This window comes from Prosopis cineraria, unplaced genomic scaffold (assembly GCF_029017545.1).
Source record: "Prosopis cineraria cultivar Desert tree isolate PC_DT_omini unplaced genomic scaffold, ASM2901754v1 PC1, whole genome shotgun sequence".
In the NCBI taxonomy this organism is placed as follows: Eukaryota; Viridiplantae; Streptophyta; class Magnoliopsida; order Fabales; family Fabaceae; genus Prosopis; species Prosopis cineraria.
In genome coordinates, this window is record NW_026555332.1 from 3914673 (window position 1) to 3937759 (window position 23087).

General features: G+C 35.3%; 3 protein-coding genes across 4 annotated transcripts; 2 read left to right on the top strand and 1 right to left on the bottom strand.

Moving 5' to 3' along the window:
- The first annotated feature begins 2241 nt into the window (after positions 1-2241).
- LOC129320238 (uncharacterized) lies at positions 2242-12765 on the top strand. The gene is given in 22 exon segments (XM_054965579.1): positions 2242-2501; positions 2504-2698; positions 2701-2724; positions 2886-3061; positions 3725-3888; positions 4068-4122; positions 4815-4958; positions 5056-5160; positions 5246-5348; positions 5351-5370; positions 5889-5957; positions 5959-6090; positions 8005-8111; positions 8209-8371; positions 8480-8545; positions 9509-9602; positions 9797-9909; positions 10351-10421; positions 11397-11466; positions 11469-11549; positions 12004-12109; positions 12112-12765. Coding segments are annotated over 22 exon segments (2472 nt in total). The 5' UTR covers positions 2242-2407; the 3' UTR covers positions 12432-12765.
- A 254-nt stretch (positions 12766-13019) lies between these two features.
- Positions 13020-16614, bottom strand: LOC129322077 (protein WHAT'S THIS FACTOR 1 homolog, chloroplastic). The gene is given in 12 exon segments (XM_054968116.1): positions 13020-13506; positions 13509-13535; positions 13538-13696; positions 13699-13746; positions 13749-13805; positions 13808-13840; positions 13843-14113; positions 14115-14254; positions 14257-14328; positions 14671-14733; positions 15432-15561; positions 16600-16614. Coding segments are annotated over 12 exon segments (1389 nt in total). The 3' UTR covers positions 13020-13132.
- LOC129308057 (rhomboid-like protein 19) lies at positions 16476-20464 on the top strand. Of its 2 annotated transcripts, none has more exons than XM_054949039.1 (8): positions 16476-16636; positions 16736-16905; positions 18111-18171; positions 18262-18428; positions 18793-18898; positions 18995-19197; positions 19379-19516; positions 20095-20464. In XM_054949039.1, the coding sequence occupies exons 1-8, from the start codon at positions 16613-16615 to the stop codon at positions 20195-20197; spliced, it is 972 nt and encodes a 323-aa protein (XP_054805014.1). In that variant the 5' UTR covers positions 16476-16612; the 3' UTR covers positions 20198-20464. The 2 variants fall into 2 exon arrangements, with proteins under 2 accessions (XP_054805014.1, XP_054805024.1); XM_054949049.1 differs by having other exon boundaries at positions 16781-16905.
- The last annotated feature ends 2623 nt before the right edge of the window (positions 20465-23087 follow it).

Genomic DNA, 23087 nt, shown 5'->3' on the forward strand with positions numbered 1-23087 from the left:
TTTTTTTTTTGGAAGAAAAATCTTCAAAGAGCTAATATTACTTAGCCTTTTATATATGTGTGCGTAACTGAGTCTTGAGTTTTGTTGGGTTTAATTGGAAACAACTCTCTTAAAAGTACTTAGATTCATGTAAACTCAGCCTTGAGACTTCATATTTAAGCAGCCATCATTCATCTCATCATTCAGTTTTTTTTACAAGGTCCTAGATTCACAGCCCATTATATAGACATTTTGACACATGCTCCGAAGAAACCATGGTCTCTAAGATTTTCCTATTTCAATTCGTTTACAATATTTCCACCTTCCACGATAGAAATGAGACAAATTGTTTTCCTTTTCTTTTTAAACTTCCAAGCCTAAAATGGACCAAGCTTCACTTATGTTGTGACAAGTGCATTTCTTATCACTTCCAATGCCGCCGGTCATGCAGGAGTCTTCCAAGTAGGTATCTATCCTTCAAACTCTAATAAAGAATTATCTATGATAATGTTCCATCATTTCCCCTCTACCAAATCAAATTATGAAGCACAATTACAGATATATAGAATAATGAGTTGTTCACATTCACAGCAGATTCCTAAATAAACAAGAATAGGTAACTTTTTTTTTTTTAGATTGAGATCAAAGGAAGTATATTTGATTAATTATGATGATTTACCATGTTAAAATAAATATGTTTGGAACAATTTAGGTGAATTGTGTTTCTCCTTAAAAGAAGCAACTTAACTAGTGCATAAAAGACTTGTAAATAATAATAATAAAAGCCAGTCAAAATTGGTCAAGGGAATTGAGTAAAGTGATATTCTCTCTATTTTAAATTATAAGATAACTTGAGACAAGATTATACACATTAATGAAGTTCAGTAATAACACTTTACAAACTTATATTTTTAAAGGGGCTTGAGGAATTTAAGGAGTTCAACCTTGACCTTGGTGTTGCAAAAAATAATTCACCATTGAATTACCAAAGCTAACTAATAATATATTATAAAATATATATATATATATATATTATATATTTTTTGTTTTCAAGCATTAATATGAGTTGCTATTAATCATGAATATATTATTGTTCATATTTAAATAATTACTTATAAATATGTAAACATGACTTGTTTATACATGAAAAAGTTGTTAATTTTTTAAATCCAGCTTGTTCAATTTTCTTCACAACTTTTTCTTTCAATATTGATATGTTATCAATATTATGCTAAATAATATTAATGTTATAAATATTTATAACATGTATAAGTGATTATTCTGACATGAATAATAATATGTTCATAATTAACCACAACCCATAACAATGCTTGAAAAAATATTTATAACATGTATATAAATATATTTAAAACCCAAGGTTTTAGTTTTTAAAGGCTTGTTCATTCAACATTGATAGCAAACTACTTGTAAACATTGAATGAACCAAAAAGTTTAATGTTGAACGAACAAATCCTTTAAAAAAACCAAAAGTTAGGTTTTAAAAATTGAAAACTTTTTTATATATAAATAAATCATGTTCAAGTATTTATAAGTAATTATTCTGACATAAATAACAATATGTCAATGATTAATTACAATCAAAGAAACTGCTTGAAAAATAAATTTATAACACACGCATATGTATAATTTAACATAATATTAATAATATGTTAATATTGAATATGAACAATAATACAATCATGATTAATACCAGTTCATGTTAATGCTTGAAAACAAAAAGCTATAAAACACACACACTCTCTTTCTCTCTCTCACTAACACCCTATATTATATTTTGTAATGCATTATTAAATGGTTTTGATAGTTTAATGGTGAACTATATTTTGCAATATGAAAGGGTCAAGGATTCAAATCATTTCTTAAGCCCTTGTCCCCTTGACCTGATTTGATTGTTGGAACTCTAGCCATCATGTGGGTATTGCTACTGATGGCGATGTCCTCCCTTATAGCGACGGAGCTTCGGTAGCTGGTGTGGTGGCTCTGGTTGCTCGTGATATTACTTTTTTGTGAAAAAGATCAGGCAAGGTCATTTTTTATATTTCAGCAAAAATTTTAATTAATGAAACGCCCTTTGATTTTGCAGGATAATTTCATATTTCTTGGGGCCCTACATGTAGATATGTGTTTTTTAGGGCCTTTTATGACATTCTCCCCTTTCTTTTACCCAACTGACATGGCCACCCCCACGACCACTACATCTCTTCTCTCTCTCTCGTCATCCCCTCAACATTCTCACATTACCATTCACATTAATTACTGTCACATGAATTTCTTTTGTGCACTACATCATCAAACATTAGCTTTTACATTGCAATCAAATTCTTAAATTATTATTTTTTCTTCATCCTTAAACTATCAGCTGGTATCAGTTTGCATTCAGAAAGTTCTGTTTCTGTCTCTTTGTCCAATGGCCACGGCGGTTGCATCACCGTGGTCAGGTCCCATCTCCGCGCTGCGCTCGGTGCGGGCCACCGGAACGGCGTCGTCAAGAGGCCAGCAAAACAAGAAGCGAGTGCTGGGAATTTCAGCCACTTCACTCAGGCGATTCGTAAGGACGTGGAGTTCATAAAGAAGGGAATTAGCAAAAGTGTTGAGTGGGCAAACGAGACCTTCCGGATTCCGATGGTTTCGAGGAAAATCGATGACTTTATATGGCTTCGCAATCTCGAGGACCCTCAGGCTCCCCCATTTTCCTCTCCTTTTGGCCTCAGCATTGGTACCCAGGTAGACTTCAAGGTTTTCTTGGATGTTCTATTAGTCACATACACTTAATTTGAAGTTTCAGTCGGTTACGTGAACTGGGCATTATTGTATACCTCTTTTTCCATTCAAGTGAATGCCTGAATGGTAATGTGACATAGATATGCTTTTTTATTGCCTTCCAGAACTGTCTGGAGTGGATTTGCTCATGGCTGATCTCAAAGCATTGGAAGCTTATGCAAGTTACTTCTACTATTTATCTAAGATTTGGTCTAAACCACTTCCTGAAGTCTATGATCCACAGGATGTTGCTACGTATTTCAGCTGCAGGCCACATGTGGTGGCACTCCGCCTTCTTGAGGTAGTTAATTGAACAAATTTTATAAATACCCATGTTGAATTCTTCAATCGACCTTTCGCATGATTAATAGTTAGGACCTATTCAGCCTGCTCATTTAAAGACTCATGCAATACAGTGGTATCTATAGAACGGATGAAATCGTGCTTATAATTGATTTTACGTATTTGTATGAGGATCAATTGCAAGGTATACTGTGTGCTAGCCCGGGGATTATGTCTCTAGATTGTAGGTTTAACATCTCTGCTGCAAAAAGCTGTCATTTCTTTCTTTATTTAATGGTTATAACTAAAGTGCTGTTGCATGACTTTTCATTTTAGTGTTATCTGAATCTGTGTAAAACTTGAAAGTCATTACTCATTTATTCAAGGGTTCCCTTTTACTGATGGAGGTTTCTGTATTTTACTTTACAAGATTGTTATCATATGTTGGTCAGAGAGACAAGCTAAAGATATAACCGTATATGATGATATTGCAATACAGGAATTGTCCCAATATACTTTTGATAATTGCTGAAAATAGCTTGTGATTCAATATTTTGTTCTTTATTTTTTTATTGAAATCAATATTTCATTCGTTAGGTTTAAAATTTGTATCAAGATAAGCTTGTTTGACTCATCCTTGAAGTACATTTTGGTTAATTTTGCAATATTTTTGCCTTGGAAGATATTTTCTGCCTTTGCCTCTGCTGTGATCAGAATTCGAACTTCAGGAGTCACAACATTTATCAAACCAAATCCAGAAGAGGATGTTGACGGTACAACATCTCAATATAATTTTGGGATAGTGTTAAAAGAAACAATGCTTAGCCTTGGCCCCACCTTATTAAAGGTAATAAATCTACTCTTTGAAGGCTGACGGTAAATTTTAAATGATCTTTTGTTTATCTATTGTTATGTCATTATTATGGTTCCTGAAGTCTTTTCATGGCCTATAACTGTCGGGCCTTTTAATTTCTTTAGTTTTAAGATTACCAATATCCTTGTTACAATAATTTGCTTGCTGATGCAGTTGGTCAGTCCCTTTCCACAAGGCCAGATATCATTGGTGTTGAGATGTCTAAGGTTAGGTTGAATAGTATTTACCGGTCGCTGTTTCTTCATTTTTGGCTGTTTCCCTCTTGTGATAAACATGCTAATTTCGGATTTACAATTGGAAAAGCTTAGGTACTTAATCTTATATGTGTAAGCTAGTTTTTCCCCCTCAATTAAATTAGGACATGTGTATTTTTTTTTTATTCCTATTTTATTCTGTAACTAACTGTTGCTTTCAACATTTTGAACTTTTTTGAATTTTAAAATCAAACTTGTTATTATTTGATTGGAAAAAGTACAACAACAACAACAACAACAACAAGCCTTTATCCCACTAGGTGGGGTCGGCTACATGGATTGCAAGACGCCATTGTGCTCTATCATTTATCAAGCTTTTAGAAATATTATTAATTTGGTATGGGTAGTGATGCTGCATGTTAGGTGATAACAATTTACTGTTAAATACCTTACCCTTTGGATTATGCGGTGTCTTTTAAACGAATACTTTACCAGCTACATGCTAATATGCATGGCCAGGCTTTTTGTAGTTTCTGTGATTTGGATTCCATGCTCATCCTTTAACATGGTGCTCATGTGCTACAAGCTATTCAACAGCTTTTGAACTACGAAATTTCGTGGACCACCTTTTCTATAATAGTTTATCATATGTTGCATATGGTTTGACTTTTTAGTTCCATATTCCCATTGAGTTCATCTTGCAGGCATTGTCTGGGCTTCATGAACAAATCCCTCCTTTTCCCAGGACTGATGCTATGAGGATTATTGAGGAAGAATTAGGTTCCCCTGTGGAGTCATTCTTCAGCTACATTTCCGAGGAACCTGTAGCTGCTGCATCATTTGGTCAGGTAATTCCATACTTTGTCATAGGAGTTCCATGCTTGATTAAACATAAGTAGCATTATGTTTACATTTTTTCTATTTGACTACATTTACATTTCCTAGGTTTACTTTGCCCGTACTATTGATGAAATTAATGTTGCCGTAAAAGTTCAGCGTCCAAATTTGCATCATGTGGTGGTGCGGGATATCTTCATCCTTCGCCTTGGGGTTTGTATTAATCTCTATTACCTTCATATCTGTGCTATTTTGTTCAGGATTAAATTTCTCAAGTGACTGGGTGTAACTATTTCAGCTAGGACTGGTGCAAAAGTTTGCGAAGAGAAAGAGTGATCCTCGCTTATATGCTGATGAGCTTGGGAAAGGTTTTGTTGGCGAATTAGATTACACTTTAGAGGCTGCAATGCTTCAAAGTTTCAGGTAATTAATATTAATATTGTATCAGTTGGAGTTCAATCATATTAACAACAACATACACTGATGATGAGTTCAAGAAATGGATCTTTTAGATCACTAGCAAAATCTTTATGTCCAATTACACTATTTTTTTTCTGGGCGATTGAATTTGAAATATAGTTTCAGAACTTAACAAGAATCAGATCCTACTAAGATATTTTGCATTGGAAATTTGGAATCATTCATATGCTATTGACCAATTTAGAATTGAAAAATCTAAATCTGATCAACAGTAGCTTCTGAATAACTTTTTATATTTTTTTATTCTTCAATGCAGTTTTGCCACATAGAAATCTGAAGATTAGTATCATCTGATCAGTCCTTTATTCAAAGTTCAAGCCTCAGTTTTTTGTTTGAAAGGGTGTGTTAGTAACATAAATTCCTGGTCAACACCTAACTGTTAAAGCTTTGCGGTTGAATTGGCTCTAATGAACCTTCATTATAACTTTTTCTCTCAACTGACTTGTTATTTCTACAATCAGGAAGTTCACTCTCCCTTTGCTTTTATGAGCATGCCAAAAGTGTTTAAACATCTAAGTCGAACACGGGTTTCTCACTATGGAGTGGATGGTTGGTGAAAGTCCAACAGATTTGCTCTCCATATCTACTGGAAACTCTGTTGGAAATGTCTCTGTACATTGGGAGAGGCAGAAAGTTGAGGCAAAAAGGCGTCTTCTTGATCTGGTATGTAAACACAAATGAATAATGTCTTTTACATGGGTGTAAAACTGTGCATGGTAATATTTTATTATGTGTTTTCTGTATTATCAGGTTTTTTTTCATTACAATTTTTATTAGGTTTTTAATATTGGTAGTATGCTGAGTGAGCAGTAATATAAATTACCACCACATTACCTTAGTAGGAAGAGAGAGAATGAGCGTGTAGGTATTGCAAAGGGAACAGAATGGTTACTCGGGAGGGTTGCAGTAACGCCTATATAATGTATTAGTGAGATCAAAGGGTGTGAATTGATTTTGGAAGAAACATGGTAAATTTACAGGTCTTTGTCCCAAAAACCCTTATAGATATTGAATGCTTGGTTATATTTATGATCAGTAGTTTATGTTTCTTAAGGAGGGTGATTGCTGAGTTAGAAGTTCTATCATATTTATCTTTATTAATTTTGTTGAGTTGCAAGTTATCTTATTATTTTTAGGAGTTAGTTTGATTGCCATACTCTTTTATTTTCAATAGTATAACAAATAAAGGAGAGCACAATGGTTTAAAACATGAAATTTCTCCCTTCAGTCCCTTAGCTTTGCATCATGAGTGTTGGAATGAAGTGTAGACAGTAACCCGAGATTTGTACCCATTACTCCCACAATGCTAATTTATCTGTTTCATAGTTGGTTTTCATAAGATAAATACGATACAGCATGAGCCCATCTTTTCATACTGTCCATATCCTCTCTTTCTTTCTACAAATCAACAACTCTTATTGCTTCAAATCCAGCGTTCTATGAATCAGCAGCAATGCATATATGGAGGTTGATTTGACTCACTTTGTCAGGGAGAAATTGTTGTACAAATTGACCAAGACATGTATAAACCATTCTGAACTTCAGCTAGCTGATTCATTCACAAAATCTTTCTTTGGACAAATACATTTGGATGTAAGCTTGGAGCTTATGATATATTGTCATATGCTCCTACGTGAGGGGGAGTGTTACAGAGATTTTTTATTGAGTTGTCTATAAAAAGAGAGATTTGTTATTGAGTTGGAAATCCCATCTTATTTATCTTCTCATTTGAGTTATGATTATAGCATCTGGCATTGTGATCCTAGAGAGTGTCAATAACAAAAAAAGATGGGTTCTTCTGAATTGAAGTAGTGAAGATAAGCTTAATATTCTCTAAGATTGTACTAGCCCCACCCCCGGGCCATCAAAAGATTGTATTACTACTTGAATCCCATATTATTCAATTGAATGTTTTGTTACCCACAAATTACTGATTAGGCAAAAACTATGCCCTGTTTTGGCGTCTTAGTTCTTCAATGCATATATGGAGGTTGATTTGACTCACTTTGTCAGGGAGAAATTGTTGTACAAATTGACCAAGACAATGTATACCAATTCTGAACTTCAGCTAGCTGATTCATTCACAAAATCTTTCTTTGGACAAAATACATTTGGATGTAAGCTTGGAGCTTATGATATATTGTCATATGCTCCTACGTGAGGGGGAGTGTTACAGAGATTTTTTATTGAGTTGTCTATAAAAAGAAAGATTTGTTATTGAGTTGGAAATCCCATCTTATTTATCTTCTCATTTGAGTTATGATTATAGCATCTGGCATTGTGATCCTAGAGAGTGTCAATAACAAAACAAAGATGGGTTCTTCTGAATTGAAGTAGTGAAGATAAGCTTAATATTCTCTAAGATTGTACTAGCCCCCCCCGGGCCATCAAAAGATTGTATTACTACTTGAATCCCATATTATTCAATTGAATTATTTGTTACCCACAAATTACTGATTATGCCAAAAAACTATGCCCTGTTTTGGCGTCTTAGTTCTTCATTATGATGACAGAGCAGTTAGTTTCTTTCTTTCTTTCTTTCGATGAATACTGACTTATATTACCCAATTCCTTCAGGTCAACAAAGGTGTTGAGGCAACATTGGTGCAACTTCTTGAAACAGGATTATTGCATGCTGATCCACATCCAGGAAACTTGCGTTACACTTCCTCGGGACAAATAGGGTATTTGCCCCCTCCCTTTTCAGTCAAAGTAAATTCTTGTTTTATTTCACAAATTTTAACTATTTATTGCTTTCTTTCTATTTATTTTTTGTGGTAGGTTTCTGGATTTTGGTTTGCTTTGTCAGATGGAAAAAAAGCATCAGCTTGCTATGCTTGCTTCGATAGTTCATATAGTAAATGGTGACTGGGCATCCTTAGTTTGTGCTCTGACTGATATGGATGTTGTGAGGTCTGGGACAAATATCCGACTTGTAACCTTGGTATAATATCTACGTCTCAGGACATAGTCATCATACCATTGCATATTTTTTTAATTTTGAAGCTGATTTTCATAGAACTAACTTTTCAGATGTACTATAAAATTTCAGGAATTAGAACAGGCCCTGGGGGAAGTGGAGTTCAAAGATGGGATACCTGATGTGAAGTTCAGCAGGGTGAGATAATTTTTAAAAAAAGATAGTAAATGCACTCGTGTCTTTCAGATGACATTGTGAACTACCGTCTGAGAGTGTGGATAGGTTTTAATTGAGGCAAATTTGTGTTTTTTATAAAGTTCTTAATAGAATTAAGTGCTCATACCATGGTGCTATAAGAATGTGCTAAGTAGAAGTGGAGTTTGTTTTCAGGCCAGAAAGGAAAAAGAATGTGCAATGTGGATTTAACATACTAGTGAATAATAAGGGGTTTCCACTCTAGGTTTATAAACGTTGGAATTTGTTGATCCCATCTTAAAGTAATTAAACATAATCTTGTGATAGATAATCTGATTTCCTGATTTGTTTGTCTCTTTTGTTGAGTACCTTTTTTAATAAAAAAAATTAAATACAATCGTGCTTCTTTGATGAAAGATGTTTCTGATTTTTTTTCCCAATTTGTTTTGTTTAATGAATTATAGTAACTGTAGCTTGGTTGCTCTTTGACGTATCAATGCATAATTTGTGGAATCTTGGATTAGAAATATGAAATAATGATAGAAAATGAAAACTCAAAGAATTGGATGTAAAATGAGCATCTGAGTTTTGTTAGTTACCATCTCAGTCAATGAAACTAGGTTCTCAAAGATGTCATTTGTTTATCAGTAGAAAATCCATAAACTATTTTTATTGAAGGATTTTATTTTTCAAGTGGAAGCTTGTAATTGATGTTAGCACTGTGGTTCCTACTTTTATTGAAATTGTACAAATCGATTCTATCATCTACCACATGCCATTGTTAATATTAACACCAAGCTTTATTTCATGATAATAAAACCAACGTTAGAGCTGCCTACTGCATATTTATTTTCTATATTTGTCGAATAATCCATATTTAAGCAAATTAGCTTTGATCGTTTAGTTGAGTATCCCATAGCTCTTTCTCTCATCGGTCACTGATATCTTGAATAAATTTTCCTCAAGGTTCTAGGAAAGATCTGGTCTGTAGCATTCAAGTATCATTTCCGTATGCCACCATATTATACACTTGTCTTGCGTTCCCTAGCTTCATTGGAAGGTAATGTGTGAAGAACTGAAGATCCTTTATACGTGACTCTAGGTTACTCATCTGTCATCATGCTGATGCCTATAAGTAGTTCATTGCATGATGCATGTATAAACATCTAGTAATATAAAATGTTTTATTGCATTATCAAAATTCTTGTTACATTTTCTTTTTGTCAACTTGAATTTTGCTTTTGAAAATTTCAGGTTTGGCTATAGCTGCGGACCCAAACTTTAAGACCTTTGAAGCTGCATATCCTTTTGTTGTTCGGAAACTCCTCACAGAAAACTCAGTAGCATCAAGGAATATATTGCATTCGGTATAAGAAGTCCCATAAACATGCATTCTGTTCCATCAATCTGCTCTACTGTAAAATTTTATCATTCCTTTGTAGTTTCTATGTCCAGAGAATAAACCCTGAGCCTTTTCAATAAATAAAATCGAGAATTCAAATTTTTATATATTCTTTTGATATATGAATCTTGGTTCAACCGCATCTTTGCATGAATCAGGGTAAATATTCCATCTTGATGTTTCAGAAATTGATAATCTTAACTGTTAAGAGTTGGCAGGCTATGCTTCATTCAAATTTTTTATTCAACAGCATTTCAAGGGTTTATGTTGCGTAGGCTACTGTTGTTTGTATTCAGTGCAGTTTTTGCTTAATATTTGTCAAAATACTAAGATCACTGAATACTTATTTTTAAATTTCTATTTGATATATATCTCTCTCTCTATAACTTTAATATCTCCTGTTCAGGTGCTACTAAACAGGAAGAAAGAGTTCCGATGGCAAAGGCTTTCCTTATTCTTGAGGGTAGGTGCAACCAGGTATGTTGAGAGTTAAATGCAATCATTATGTTGCGGATTCTGTTCTTTAGGAGGCAGTTGATTCCCCCCCCTTTTATTCGTAGTACTTAACTTTTATGTTTCAATTTTGTTGTGAACTACAATGTGATAACGATATCCATATAGTGATCCTTTTTCCTTAAGTTTTGTGCTAAATGTGTAAATTACTAAATGGGTTGAATTTGGGATGGGTTATTCATATTCTATACATAATTGACCTTATTATCTAATTAGTGTTTTTCTTTAATTTAAATTTTGTGCTATTAGTGTATCCTTTGGGGATTTTGACAGCTTGTATCTTGGGCTATTGCTATGGATGGAAGCTAGTGTTGGTATGAAATTTGAACACATCTGACTTGACTTTCAAAGGAATAAACCTTTAGTGTATGCTATCGGGATCTCCAATAAAAAATTAAGTTGTGGAGAAACCTTCTTAGATGTATGTCATAGTACTGCCACGATTCAATCTGAAACTAAATTGCCAACACGTGGTAGTTAGCATGTGAAGCTCTATTTTTGGTTTCCTCAAATTAGATTGTTCCCTCAATCTGTAACGTGTTTTTTCCCTCTTTTATTGGTGATAAGTAGGCCACGTGACCATTGGTTTAAGGTCAAATTTCTTGAGATATAAGATTTGTGACATTTAATATTTTTGGAATCAAGATTTCATTCCCTTACAACAAATGATAGGAGGTCTATTAGTGGAGACTTATTCCACCCAACTCAAGTATGCTCTTCCTTCCTCACTTGGTCTAATCTGAAATCTTAGTGCATGATCTCAATGTGTTTTGTATTTGCCACATTCTCAAGGTGTCCAAGAACCATTCATACCTTTCCCCCCTTAAGGTTCAGCCTTCCTCATCTAATTAATGGACTCATGGAGGGCTGTTTTAGAATGCTCCAATTATTTGATAGATAGAGCATTTCTTGATTCTGATGCTTTTGTTTTTGGATCAGGAAAGCCTTGCAATCAGTGGCATCAAAAAATGAGACTTCCCCTGATCATTTACCAAATAAAGCTGGTGGTGTGTATTTGATATTGCAAACTTGGTCTTGAGGCTTTTACCATCCAAAGATGGTGTTGTGCTCAGGAGACTTCTTATGACTGCTGTGAGTTGCTATGAGCTATTTATCACATTTTTTGTGCGCTTAAATATTTGTCACGGTTCTTATTGGGGATTATATTCTGGTTTATTAACATTTCAATGTTCAATTGGTTTATCATAGATTGGTAATGTTCATATGATTACTTGCTACGTTTGTTTGATACAGCGCATGCTACGTGCTAGTTTGAAGAGGATGGAAATTCTTATCGCTTGTTATTTTTTGGCTCTAAATTGAGGGATTTAACTTATCGTCAAATCTAAATTGGATAAAGCGTCAGCTTTTGATGACTCTTCTTATTCTACTATCTTGCATGATAAGTTTGGGTAATTTAGTATATTCTTAATGGAAAGCCAAATGGAGCATGCAGACGGTATATTTGTGTTTGATGGGTGTTTTTACATGGCTTATATAATCCTCTCTCACTGGGTAAGAAACTCACTTTTCATTGAATGAACAGGATGGAGCTTCATTAATCAAAGCAATGGTATCCAAGGAGGCAAAGCCATTTCGCCAACATCTTTGTGAGATCATAGCTGACATAATGTGCCAAAGAGTAATTAAATTATTGGACAAGGAATCACAGTGTCTCGGTATTCCCAGGCAAATGGACCTGGCAACATAGAATCAGGTTTACCTGCTAGATCACCCTTGCCTGCATATGATTATATTTCCATCTTTAGAGATCCGCGACTTAGAGTAATATTCTCTAAGGCACTAAAATCTGCAAGTAGAGATCCCATATTGATGCTGAGGTTTTGCTGGGCTTGCATTATTGTCATCGTTACATCTTCTGCTATGGCTTGCCATCGGGTTCTAGCGTGTCTCTCTGAAGCTTACTTGCAGCCAATTTTTGATGCTCCAAAAAGATATGCAGTCGGGGCATGATATTGTCATCAAATTTCTGGGTTTCTCCATTGAAAGAAATCATTTTCTTTTGCGATAGATACAAGATGGAGGTTTATTGATTCGCTGGTAATGCAGTATCGCCATTTTGATGTCAGGCAGGTGAAATAGTTACATAGACGATACAATTAAACACTTCAAAAAAAAAAAAAATCCAAAAGTCTTGATATGCAATGTTCTGGTTAGATACTGTAGCTTTCAAATATGGAGAAGGGCTGCATTGATTTTGCTGCAGTCCTGAGCTACGTGCTTTATAATTATGTACAGTTTCATGTAAATTTGTAAATCCATAGCAAGGAGGCCTTTTGATTATTAATATGGTATGTGGTATAGGCTTTAGTACTTGTCAATCATTTCCCGTAGCTTAAAATGAGTCAATTATTTTAATTATTAAGACTCGACTCTTTGTGGAATAAAATCTCTAAACTCGGCTAAATTAAATTAAAAATTGGGTCAATGTTTCCTTCTATTGAAATTTGACAGTTCTGTCTTTTCAATCATTGAATAGCTATGATTATGTGAATATGTATTAATTTGTTTTGGACTTAGTAGTTTAGTGTATCATTGTAAAAATTATGCAGTGAAAGTAGGAATAAAAAGAGAATTTTGAGACACAAAAGAAAGTATGAAGACTGAAACCTAAAAAGTCATCACTTAAAGCTAAAAAATCTGACAATTCCCCCCTATTTTGGGTAATCACTCAAGAAGCCACTCTTGTGCCAATTGATAAAATTGAAATCAATTGCCATTAAAAATGTAGGAGACCATCTTGCCATCCTAACGTTATTTTCATTATTATAACTATTTAGAGAGCCAAGTATGGTGTTTTTGGCCCCAAAATCAGATTTGGGATCAATTTCCTGCATCTGAGCATACTTGTAAAGCTTCTCATTGAAGATCACCTGCGGATCCTTCTAATCAAAGCACCATTTTTCGTCATAAGCATCCTTTAAGAACACAACCCAGTTCATCTCTTGTCCTGCCAAATAAAACGTTTTGGGTTGCCTCAGAAGCATATGGTAAGTGTGCTTAGTTAAACAAAACTCCTCCTTAAAACCACAATGTGATGAATCGAAGCCCTCTTTCCAATGTCAAGCTCAAGAACTCATGTATCACCCCTACCCTGTACTTCTCTGCCTCCAGGGTCCATACATCCAATTTAGACCCCTCTGAATAAGGGATTACTAATGGAAGTGTATTCAACAAATTGAGCTTCCTTTTATCATCCATGTCCAAATCCAAATCCTTCCATATTTCACAGGAAACTTAAATGCCTTCTTAGCCCTATCCTCATCATCATGAACTCCTTCTCAAGTGCACTCACAGCCAACGAAGGGTCCCAATTGACCAATTCAGTATTCTCTTCCCATCACCCTCCACCACTATCCTGAATAATTCGGGTACTTCACAACCCGGTCTCTGAAGTCATCTGGAATCCCAAATAGCATCCTGCAATGATGAATCTTACTTAAAGGAATCCGCTTATTGGCAGACATCATCAGCAATTTGCGAACTTTATCTACTCGGTCCGTCTCCATGGTGTCCATGATCGATTGCTCTTCTGAAAGCAACTCCTCCATAAACTCTGTGAAGCCAAACCACCTTTTCCCATCAGTGTGCCTATAAGTTTCAAAAATTACAGGATGGCGCTGGATTGAGCGGGAAAACCTTCCGACCACGGGGAAACCCTAACTCATGGTAGAGCTTGCCAGCATCGTCAAGGCGTAGCACGTGTTCAGGTTGCTTGGATAGGAATTGTTTAGACTTGATGAGAAATTTGAACTGGATATCACGTTCAACGATTGTTCAAAGTGAGGTGTACGATTGGCCTCAGTTTGGACAAGCTTGTTCGAGGGCTTTCTTTCTTCTTGTGCTTCTTCTTAACTTTTTGGGGGTTTAGTGGCGAGAGGAGAGGAGGTGGAAAATGGAGAGATAAAGCCCGGCAGACAGGGCTTAACCAGGTCAAGATTAGGGTCCAAGGAAGAGAATGAGATACAGAGATTGGCAGTGGTAAGGGATTGGGGATTTGATTTTGACGTTAGATGTTTTTTTATCTTGGACCTTTGTAACCTTAATTTGGACTTTGTCTTTACAGATAAATAGGAGTTAATTAAGAGGTTAACGGGTAGTTAAGGTAGTTAGTTGGTTAGTATTTATAAAAGGAAATAAGGGTCATTGTAATGCGCGTATTGAGACTAATGGAATAGTGTTCGTTCTCTACTGTCACGCCATAAACTAGTAGGTGTGACCAGCTGGAATATGGAATAACCCTCATTCCTAAAGCCTGAAAACATATAAAAAATTATAAACATTCATATAGATAGACACACACACACACAAGAGCATTAGTTCTTATATACAAAATATTACACTCATTGACGAAATTTAAGCAAAGTCTTCTCCATAAGTTAAACTTCCCAAAATTTCGATGACAACCCAAAAGATCAAAACAGCAAAATGGAGCTCTGCTCCTCAACAATATATACATATAATCATGTAAAATTGAATATACATGTTCGAACATGTAATATTTTCCGGTTTCAACATAGGAATTTTGTAACTCCTAATTATCCAATAGTATCCCCTATATGTTCATCTTCCCAACACAATGCATTGCTTTTTTTTTTTTTTTTTCCAAGCATTTCCTCAAACACTCGATATGCATCCCCATAGCTAACACAAAACAAGTAAATTTAATCCTTGAAATTTCTAGTCAAACATCTTTCCATCATCATTTTGAAGTTACAAGACTTTTAAATTTCATCTCATAACAAGATTTAAGTTAAAAGAGTCCTGAAATCAGAATTTAAATTCTTCCCACCTTCACTCAACAACCAGAAAATACAATTAAGAAAATACCTCCCAAAATGCACTCTTTAGCCTCCATAATTCAATTAAATTTTACTCCAATTTCCCTTTAACCCCACTTCATAACTACCCAATGCAAGAATCAAGAGGTAGGAGGAAGAAGATTACACATACCAACCCACACCGACGCTACAGGGAAGAGAAAGGAAGAATTGAAGCTGGCACATAAACACCACCACAATGCTGAAGCAGTGAAGGAAGAAGGTGAGTGATTCGGTGAGGTAGAATGGAACACGAACTTGACCTACGCCAAACCAAACAAACACCAGCGACGGGACAGAAGAACGGAAGAAGCTTCACAGCTTCATTCCTCTCTTGTAAGTGGAAGCTTCGAAAAACAAAACGCCTTCGGTCCGAGGGAGAAGCTGTTATTTTACGTTTTTTTACTTATTGGGAAGAATGATATCTAAAACCTTTGAAAAATATTAATTATAATTAAGCAATCTAAAATTTTAGAAAGGGAATATGGTTTTGGTTGGGATTAAAATTTTCTTAACTGAATTTTTAAATACTCATCCTTTATATTTTCAATATTTTTGTAGTACTTGTATTCCATATTTTAAATACTTATTTTTAACATTTTCAATATTTATTTCTTCAATTTTTAATAATTATTTTAAATATGTTTAATACTCATATTTTATATTTTTATTTTGACTATTTTTAATACTAAAATTATTATTTTCAGTATTAAAAATACAGAAAATGAATATTAAAAATATTTAAGATAATTATTAAAAAATAGAAGAATTGACTATTAAAAATGTAAAAAATTAGTGTTACAGAAAAATTAACTCAAAAAATTTCAATTCTATCCAAAGACATGAATTTTATCTAAAATTTTGAAATTTTAAGGTCTTCAAATGTAAATAATGTTATTCTGGCCAAGAAAAAATGTAAATTATGTTATCAGGGATCTTTAAATGTAACTTTCCCTACTTACAATGGAAGGCGGTGATTAGTTGGGAATTTCAACGGGCAAGATGCATCCACAGAAACGACGTCGTTATTTATTAATGACGCTCAGGTTACAGATTCAACGGTCAAGATTAGCGTACATTAGGCGCGCATGATGGACAGTAACAATCGACAATCGTTAGGCATTCAAAACGCGCTAGATAGATCGTCGATCCCGAGACCGACTTGAAACGCTAAATGAATCATGTGACAAACCCGAGCTCACGTCAATGGACGTTACTTCTATCTTCCGCTTCACCAAGGCTCTCTGATCTTCATTTTCTGTACCCTACTATCTCAGCAACTAACGTGAATCCCAGCTCACATTCTCACCCGCCATGAGCACTCCCGCTCTCTCAGGGGTACGATACGGATCTTTTTTTCTCTCTCCCGGATTTTCATTCTTGAACTCTTTCGATTCTGATCTTGGAATTCCATTTCTTTCGTTTAATTGTTATTAGGCGGTTCGATTCGCGATTTTTCTCACTCTGACTGATTATTGGCAGGGCACGAGCCTTTTTTCTGGGTTTACTCGTTTGTGCAAAGGCCTAGCGGTGGTACTGGTGGGTGGCCACATTGTGATTCAGATTTTCCCTTCTGCTGTTACTTACCTGGCCCTTATTCCCGCCAGGTATGGTTTGATCTAGTGCCTGCTGCTCAAATTTTGTGGTATTGAGTTTCGGTGTCTGAGTGATGACCAGTGAAGGACTATCGAAAGCAATAAACCGAGTTGTTGGAAACTGGTGATGGCGTTGCTTGAAATTTCTGTCTTGGATCAACAGCTTAATAGCTTTGATTTGCACATTGAACTGTAATTTGCATCTAATCTATGCGATCAGTTTTCTTTATTACCTATTGAATGATCGAAATCAACTTTCTGAGTTACGTTGTGGTGGCATCTAAGTTTGTGGTGTTGAATAATATTTTGATTGCGTTGTCATTACTATCGGTTTGGCGGAGAGTGGACTTTGGAATGAGTAGTTTTTCTTTAGAATTGAAATCAGTGCAATCTAACTTGCTTTAAACACTTAAACTCTACCAGTATTATCCTAAAATTCCATGGTGAACGTGGTCATTTTGCTTAATTTTCCTTGGCCAAGTTTTGTTATCCTATCTGTTTGGACTGCCATTTCTTCCGTGGACAATCTCAATCCTTTCTACTGGAAGGAAACTTTTGCTTAAATTTTCTGGCTGAAATTGAATTATTTCTCCTTCTAGAAGAAGGCAAAGGGCTGCTCGATAGACTCTTTTTCCCTCCTTTTTTTTATTTTTTTGTGTGTGTCCAAGGAAAACGTATGACTATGGTGAGATAGATGTACTTTTATGCTTTAGAAGGTTCAGACATTTTTGTTGTTTCAAACTGGATTGCTGTACAACATGATGCTTGACTGAAAGTGTTTCAGTCGATTGTTGTCTTCTAATGATGATGTGATAAAAGAAGTTAATATTGTCTACTTCTTCTATTTATTTATTTATTTTTTATAATGCCTAACTTCGTCTGTTATAAATTGTACTAATAAGAACATGAGACAATTATAGTAGGATAAACTTAAAATTGTAGTCATCATTATAATTATTCTTCACTCTTCATGAATTGAGATCTTCTTTTTTCCTTGAAAAGCTTTGTTTTTTTGTGCTTAGTGATGCTTTTAAGTTCTATTTGCTTGCTTGTACTTAATAACGTTTTATGCAGATGTGGTTTAAGACATGGTTTGTTTTAGTTGGCAACTACGGTTGTTGATCATTTGTCCAAAGTTTGACGAGGTTGCAATTGTTGAAAGTTTTCATTTGTTGGTTGGATGACTCAATTCTTTTCCTGTTCAATTCATTTCGCAGAACAATCCCTTTTGCCTGGAACCTCGTTTCAGCTGGTTATATTGAACAATCCATTTATGGGGTATGTTTTATGCACTTATGGTTACTTCAAATTATGCTTATGGACTGCATGAATTGTACACCTCAAAGCTGTGACAATTCATTTTTATAGGTAATTGTCAGCACCGTTGGCCTCCTTTTCATTGGAAAGCTGCTTGAACCTGTATGGGGTTCTAGGGAATTTTTGAAGTTCATCTTTGTGGCTAACTTTCTGACTTCTGTGTGTATCTTCATCACTGCTATTGCCTTGTACTATATTACGAGGCAAGAAATTTACCTGTAAGTATATGAAATCCATATCCATCTGAGATAATGTGTTTTGCACTCCCTGTAAATTCGTTAGACTTCTTCAATTAGTTGTTAGGTCTTTCAGCACGTTGAAATTGGTGCTACATTTTGTCATGCGGTGGTAAATAAAGGCCCTTTTCAAGCTGGATCACTTGCGCCCTTTCTTTTTTCAGTATATGAGAAAATTTGCTAGTGCAATGCTTTTAAGCTTAAAAAGATGTGCTAATCATGTTAAACCTGGATAGTCAATTTGCTTACTGCGTAACTTCTTTGCTTCTTACAATATGATTCTTTTTGACATTTTGCACTTTTTTGAACTGCAACTTTTGATTTTCACTCTTTCATATTGTTCTAGGTATATGCCATTTTCCGGATTTCATGGAGTTATTTCTGGCTTCTTGGTTGGCGTCAAGCAAATGATGCCAGATCAAGAGCTACCTCTCCTCAAGATAAAAGTGAAGGTCTAATACACTTCCCTCTTTTCTCAAATTTGTTACTTTTCAGAAGGATCAAGTCTTTCCTGTACCCTGAATGTCACCACTTTAAACCTTTTTCAGTGGTTACCATCTATTGCTATACTGCTTTCCATTGCTTTGAGCTTCTGGATACTAGAGGCAGTATCATGTCTTCCCACTGTAATATTTGGGACATACATGAGTTGGATTTACCTTAGATACTGGCAGAGGCGAGTAGAAACAAAACTCAAGGGTGACCCAAGTGATGATTTTGCTTTCTCCACATTTTTCCCAGAATTTTTGAGGTAAGTTAAAGTTTTGATATACTATTATATATGATTTTTTTGGTGTAAAATGGAGGAAAGTACAAATCAAAACAAAAAGGCCTTAAGCCCAAATACTGTGATATATGATTATATGCCAGGACTTCTGACTTTTCACGCTCTAAGTACTTTTTTCCTTTTCGTTTTTTTATCCTTCTTGCAGACCAATCATAGACCCTATTGCATCAATATTTCATCGAATGCTCTGTGGAAGATATGATGCCTCTAATAATGCGCAAGGTCCCACTCTAGGGGGTGAACCCTTGCCTGGTTCTGACCCCTCTGAAGCATCTCGGAGACGGTAATGTCACATTCTATACTTTAATATTAATTGAATGTATCAATCCATTCTCAGATGGACATTCCTACTGAAATGATTTCATAAGGTAGCTATCAGGTGACTAGATAATAGAGTTTAGGTCTATCCTTTTTCTTTTGCGCTTTACTTTTATTTTTTTTCCTGTAGGATTGACTTGCTTGCTGGTAACTTAAGCTAAAAAGAAAAGAAAGGAGATTTTTTTTTCCTTTGTTACTTCTCGTGTCATTTTACCACAGAAGAAAATTTTTATATACAATTTTTTAGCTGCCATATAACATTTGTAATGCTCAATGAATAATTAAGAATAAAGAGAATTAAAACAAAACCTGTCCTTCGTTTCTTGATACTTCTACTTCCCACCATGAAAATAGAACACACCTTTTGCTTTGGTTTGAAGAGTCGGCAACCTCATTTTCTGACAAATAGTGGGCAACTAAATCTAGCTGATCAAACTTGATTCCAAGTGACAGTTTGTTTCTGATTAAAGACCGTTGATTTAATCTGTGGTCTGTTGTGACAAAATAAAAGCTGTACCACTGGGACTGATTTTCTTGTTGCAGAGAGAGAGGTGCAAGAGCTCTGGAAGAAAGGTTGGCTGCAAAGATGTTGGCTGCTTCTCAGAGTGCAGGAGAGTTGCGAACAGTTGGTGCTGAAAATGTATGATTCTGATCTCTTCAGATTTTGCAGATTGTTGGTGTTGCGGAAAACTCGTGGAACAATTTGATGTCGTGCCATGTGGAATGTATTTTTGAATAGGAAGAAGCTTTACAAAATTGAGATCAGGTCCTTGGAACTTTAAAATAAATGTAACTAATTTTCCTTTTAATCCAATTCTTTTGTTCTGTTTTTAAAAAATGTAGTTCATTTACACTGACAAAAACCCCTTCATTGTGTATATTTACTAGGAATTGTTAATTTGCCCAAGCCGCACACTCTTGCGTTAGCCCATATAGAATCCTTGCCAAAAAAGTGAAAAACCAAATCGATGTGACATTTAGACTTTTCGCAAGTAGGACATTTAAGGAAGTCATTAATTGAGATGTCTTAATTAGTGGTTTATTGGAAGAATTAGTTTGGGTTATAGTAATAACAATGTCTTGCAATTCATGTAGACTCTGTTAGGGAATAGCCTTATATATTCCGACTTTGTCGACCTTTTTTAAGCCAGCCTTTATTAGCCTAGACCAAACTTTAGCCTCCAAATCTGAAACTGATCCTATGACTATGAGTCTTGTCTTAAAGAATCGTATAATATAATTAATTAATTAATTAACTAACTAACTAATTAATTAAAATATAATTAGAAGAGTAATATAGGAAATAAGAATATTGAGATGGATGTGTGGTTATTTTAAAAAAAAAAAGATACATAATGATCATATTAGAAAACAAGTTGATATGCCATTTATTGATGAAAAATGACTAAAAAAAAATCGTTTAAAATGGTTTAGTCATATGCAAACAATTTAGCTATGAACAAATAGTCTTTAACCTTGTGAAGAGAAGTAAAAGGAGACAAAAACAGATATTTAAAAAGTTATTAATTGATATGCTTTAGTTTAATGGGTTATTGAAAGAATTAGTTTCAAGCATAGCAAAGCATAATATGTCATATGATTCATATGATTGATCTTGTAAGATGAAAATGTTATTATTGTTGATTGATTGAAGAAGTAGGGCCTAAGCTACTCTGACTTTATCCACCTTTTTTATTTTCTTTTTTTCGATCCTTTATTTCATGTTTAAATAAGATGGGCCTTTCAGAGCATTTTGTCACGGGCTGAGAGTCTGGCGCAGCACACGGCGCCCGTGCGGCATCCTGGAGGACCCCATAATCCTCAGGACAAGCCTTACCACATACGGATCCCACTAGTTTCGCCCTGCCATGGGCTCATCAGGGAGGCGGCACCAGCCCCCGACCAGTTGTGCACTCAGCCCGAAGACTGAGGCAGAACACCCCCAATGCCAATGTCGCCCCCTTTACCCATATTGGTCGAGGCTAACCAGCGGATCGTTCATTATCTTGGTCTTTACACGGTCACGGAGATATCATCCGTGACATTCTCCCACACCTAATCTAGCACGCCCTCGTGCTAGGGGAGAAAGACTCCGTCCAAGGATCGTACGTACAGTACTGCCACAAACACATCAGCTTACTGCTGAGTGGCCACCCGAGTCCTGCACTCTTCGGACCCACTCGCACCCGCGAGCCAACAGGAGTGGAGTCGACAACGGCCAACCTTCCCGCCCGAGTCCCCACGTTTGGACCCACCTGCTCGAAGGCCATTCTGGAGCGGTGCCGAGGTCGACCAGTCCCAACGTGGGACCCCACAGGCACACGACAGTAAAGTACGTCCTGCTCTGATACCACTCTGTCACGGGCTGAGAGTCTGGCGCAGCACACGGCGCCCGTGCGGCATCCTGAGGACCCCATAATTCTCAGGACAAGCCTTACCACATACGAATCCCACTAGTTTCGCCCTGCCATGGGCTCATCAGGGAGGCGGCACCAGCCCCCGACCAGTTGTGCACTCAGCCCGAAGACTGAGGCAGAACACCCCCAATGCCAATGTCGCCCCCTTTACCCATATTGTGCGAGGCTAACCAGCGGATCGTTCATTATCTTGGTCTTTACACGGTCACGGAGATATCATCCGTGACAATTTGCAACCTACCTACAGCAATTATGGCATGCTCTACTAATGGGCCCCATGAGCTCCAACATCTCATCAGTTGTGGTGTGCTTATTAATTAGAACTAATAATTTAAGTCAAATTTAATGAATTAGTTTGAACCTATCTAAAAAAAACATAAGACTGAACTTAAAAAAAAAGATATTTTTTTTTATGTTCAGGCTTATTCAAACTTACCTGAATAGGTCAAAAAAAATTTGGGTCAAGCCTAATCGAGTTCGGGCTTAGCTTGAATACCCGAATAAAAAATTTTATTTTTTAAAAATATATAAAATATAGTAAATATTAATTAATTATTTAAGTCTTAGGTCATTCTATATTAAAATACTATATATTGGAGTCCCATATATCATTTAAGTTTCAAAAAAATATATTTTATATTTTTATAAAATAAAAATAATTAATTTTAAAGTAAAAAATTAATTAAAAATAATTTTAAAAATAAAATTTGGATATTCAAGTCGCCCATAACCCAAAGGAATTCAGGTCAGGCTTGACTATTCAAGCTTTTTAAAAAAGCGAGCCTATTCAAGTAGTGCTTATTCAAGCCCGAATAAGCCCGTCCCATCCAAATTTTTAACTCTATTACTAATACAAAGTATTTCTTCATTAATATATATATATATATTGAAATTTCTATTTGAAGAGGACTTGGTATTCTAATTTTTTTAAAAAATAATATTATCTCAACTTTAAAAAAAATTACAATATTACACTACCATTAACTTATGTTTTTGCTTTTAAACTAATTTAACACATGTCCTTCCCTCCCTCATTGAACTATTCTTCCTCCTCAATTGGTTCTTCTTCAAGATGACATAGCACTCTTTGAACTCCACCATTAACAGGTTCCATCAAGA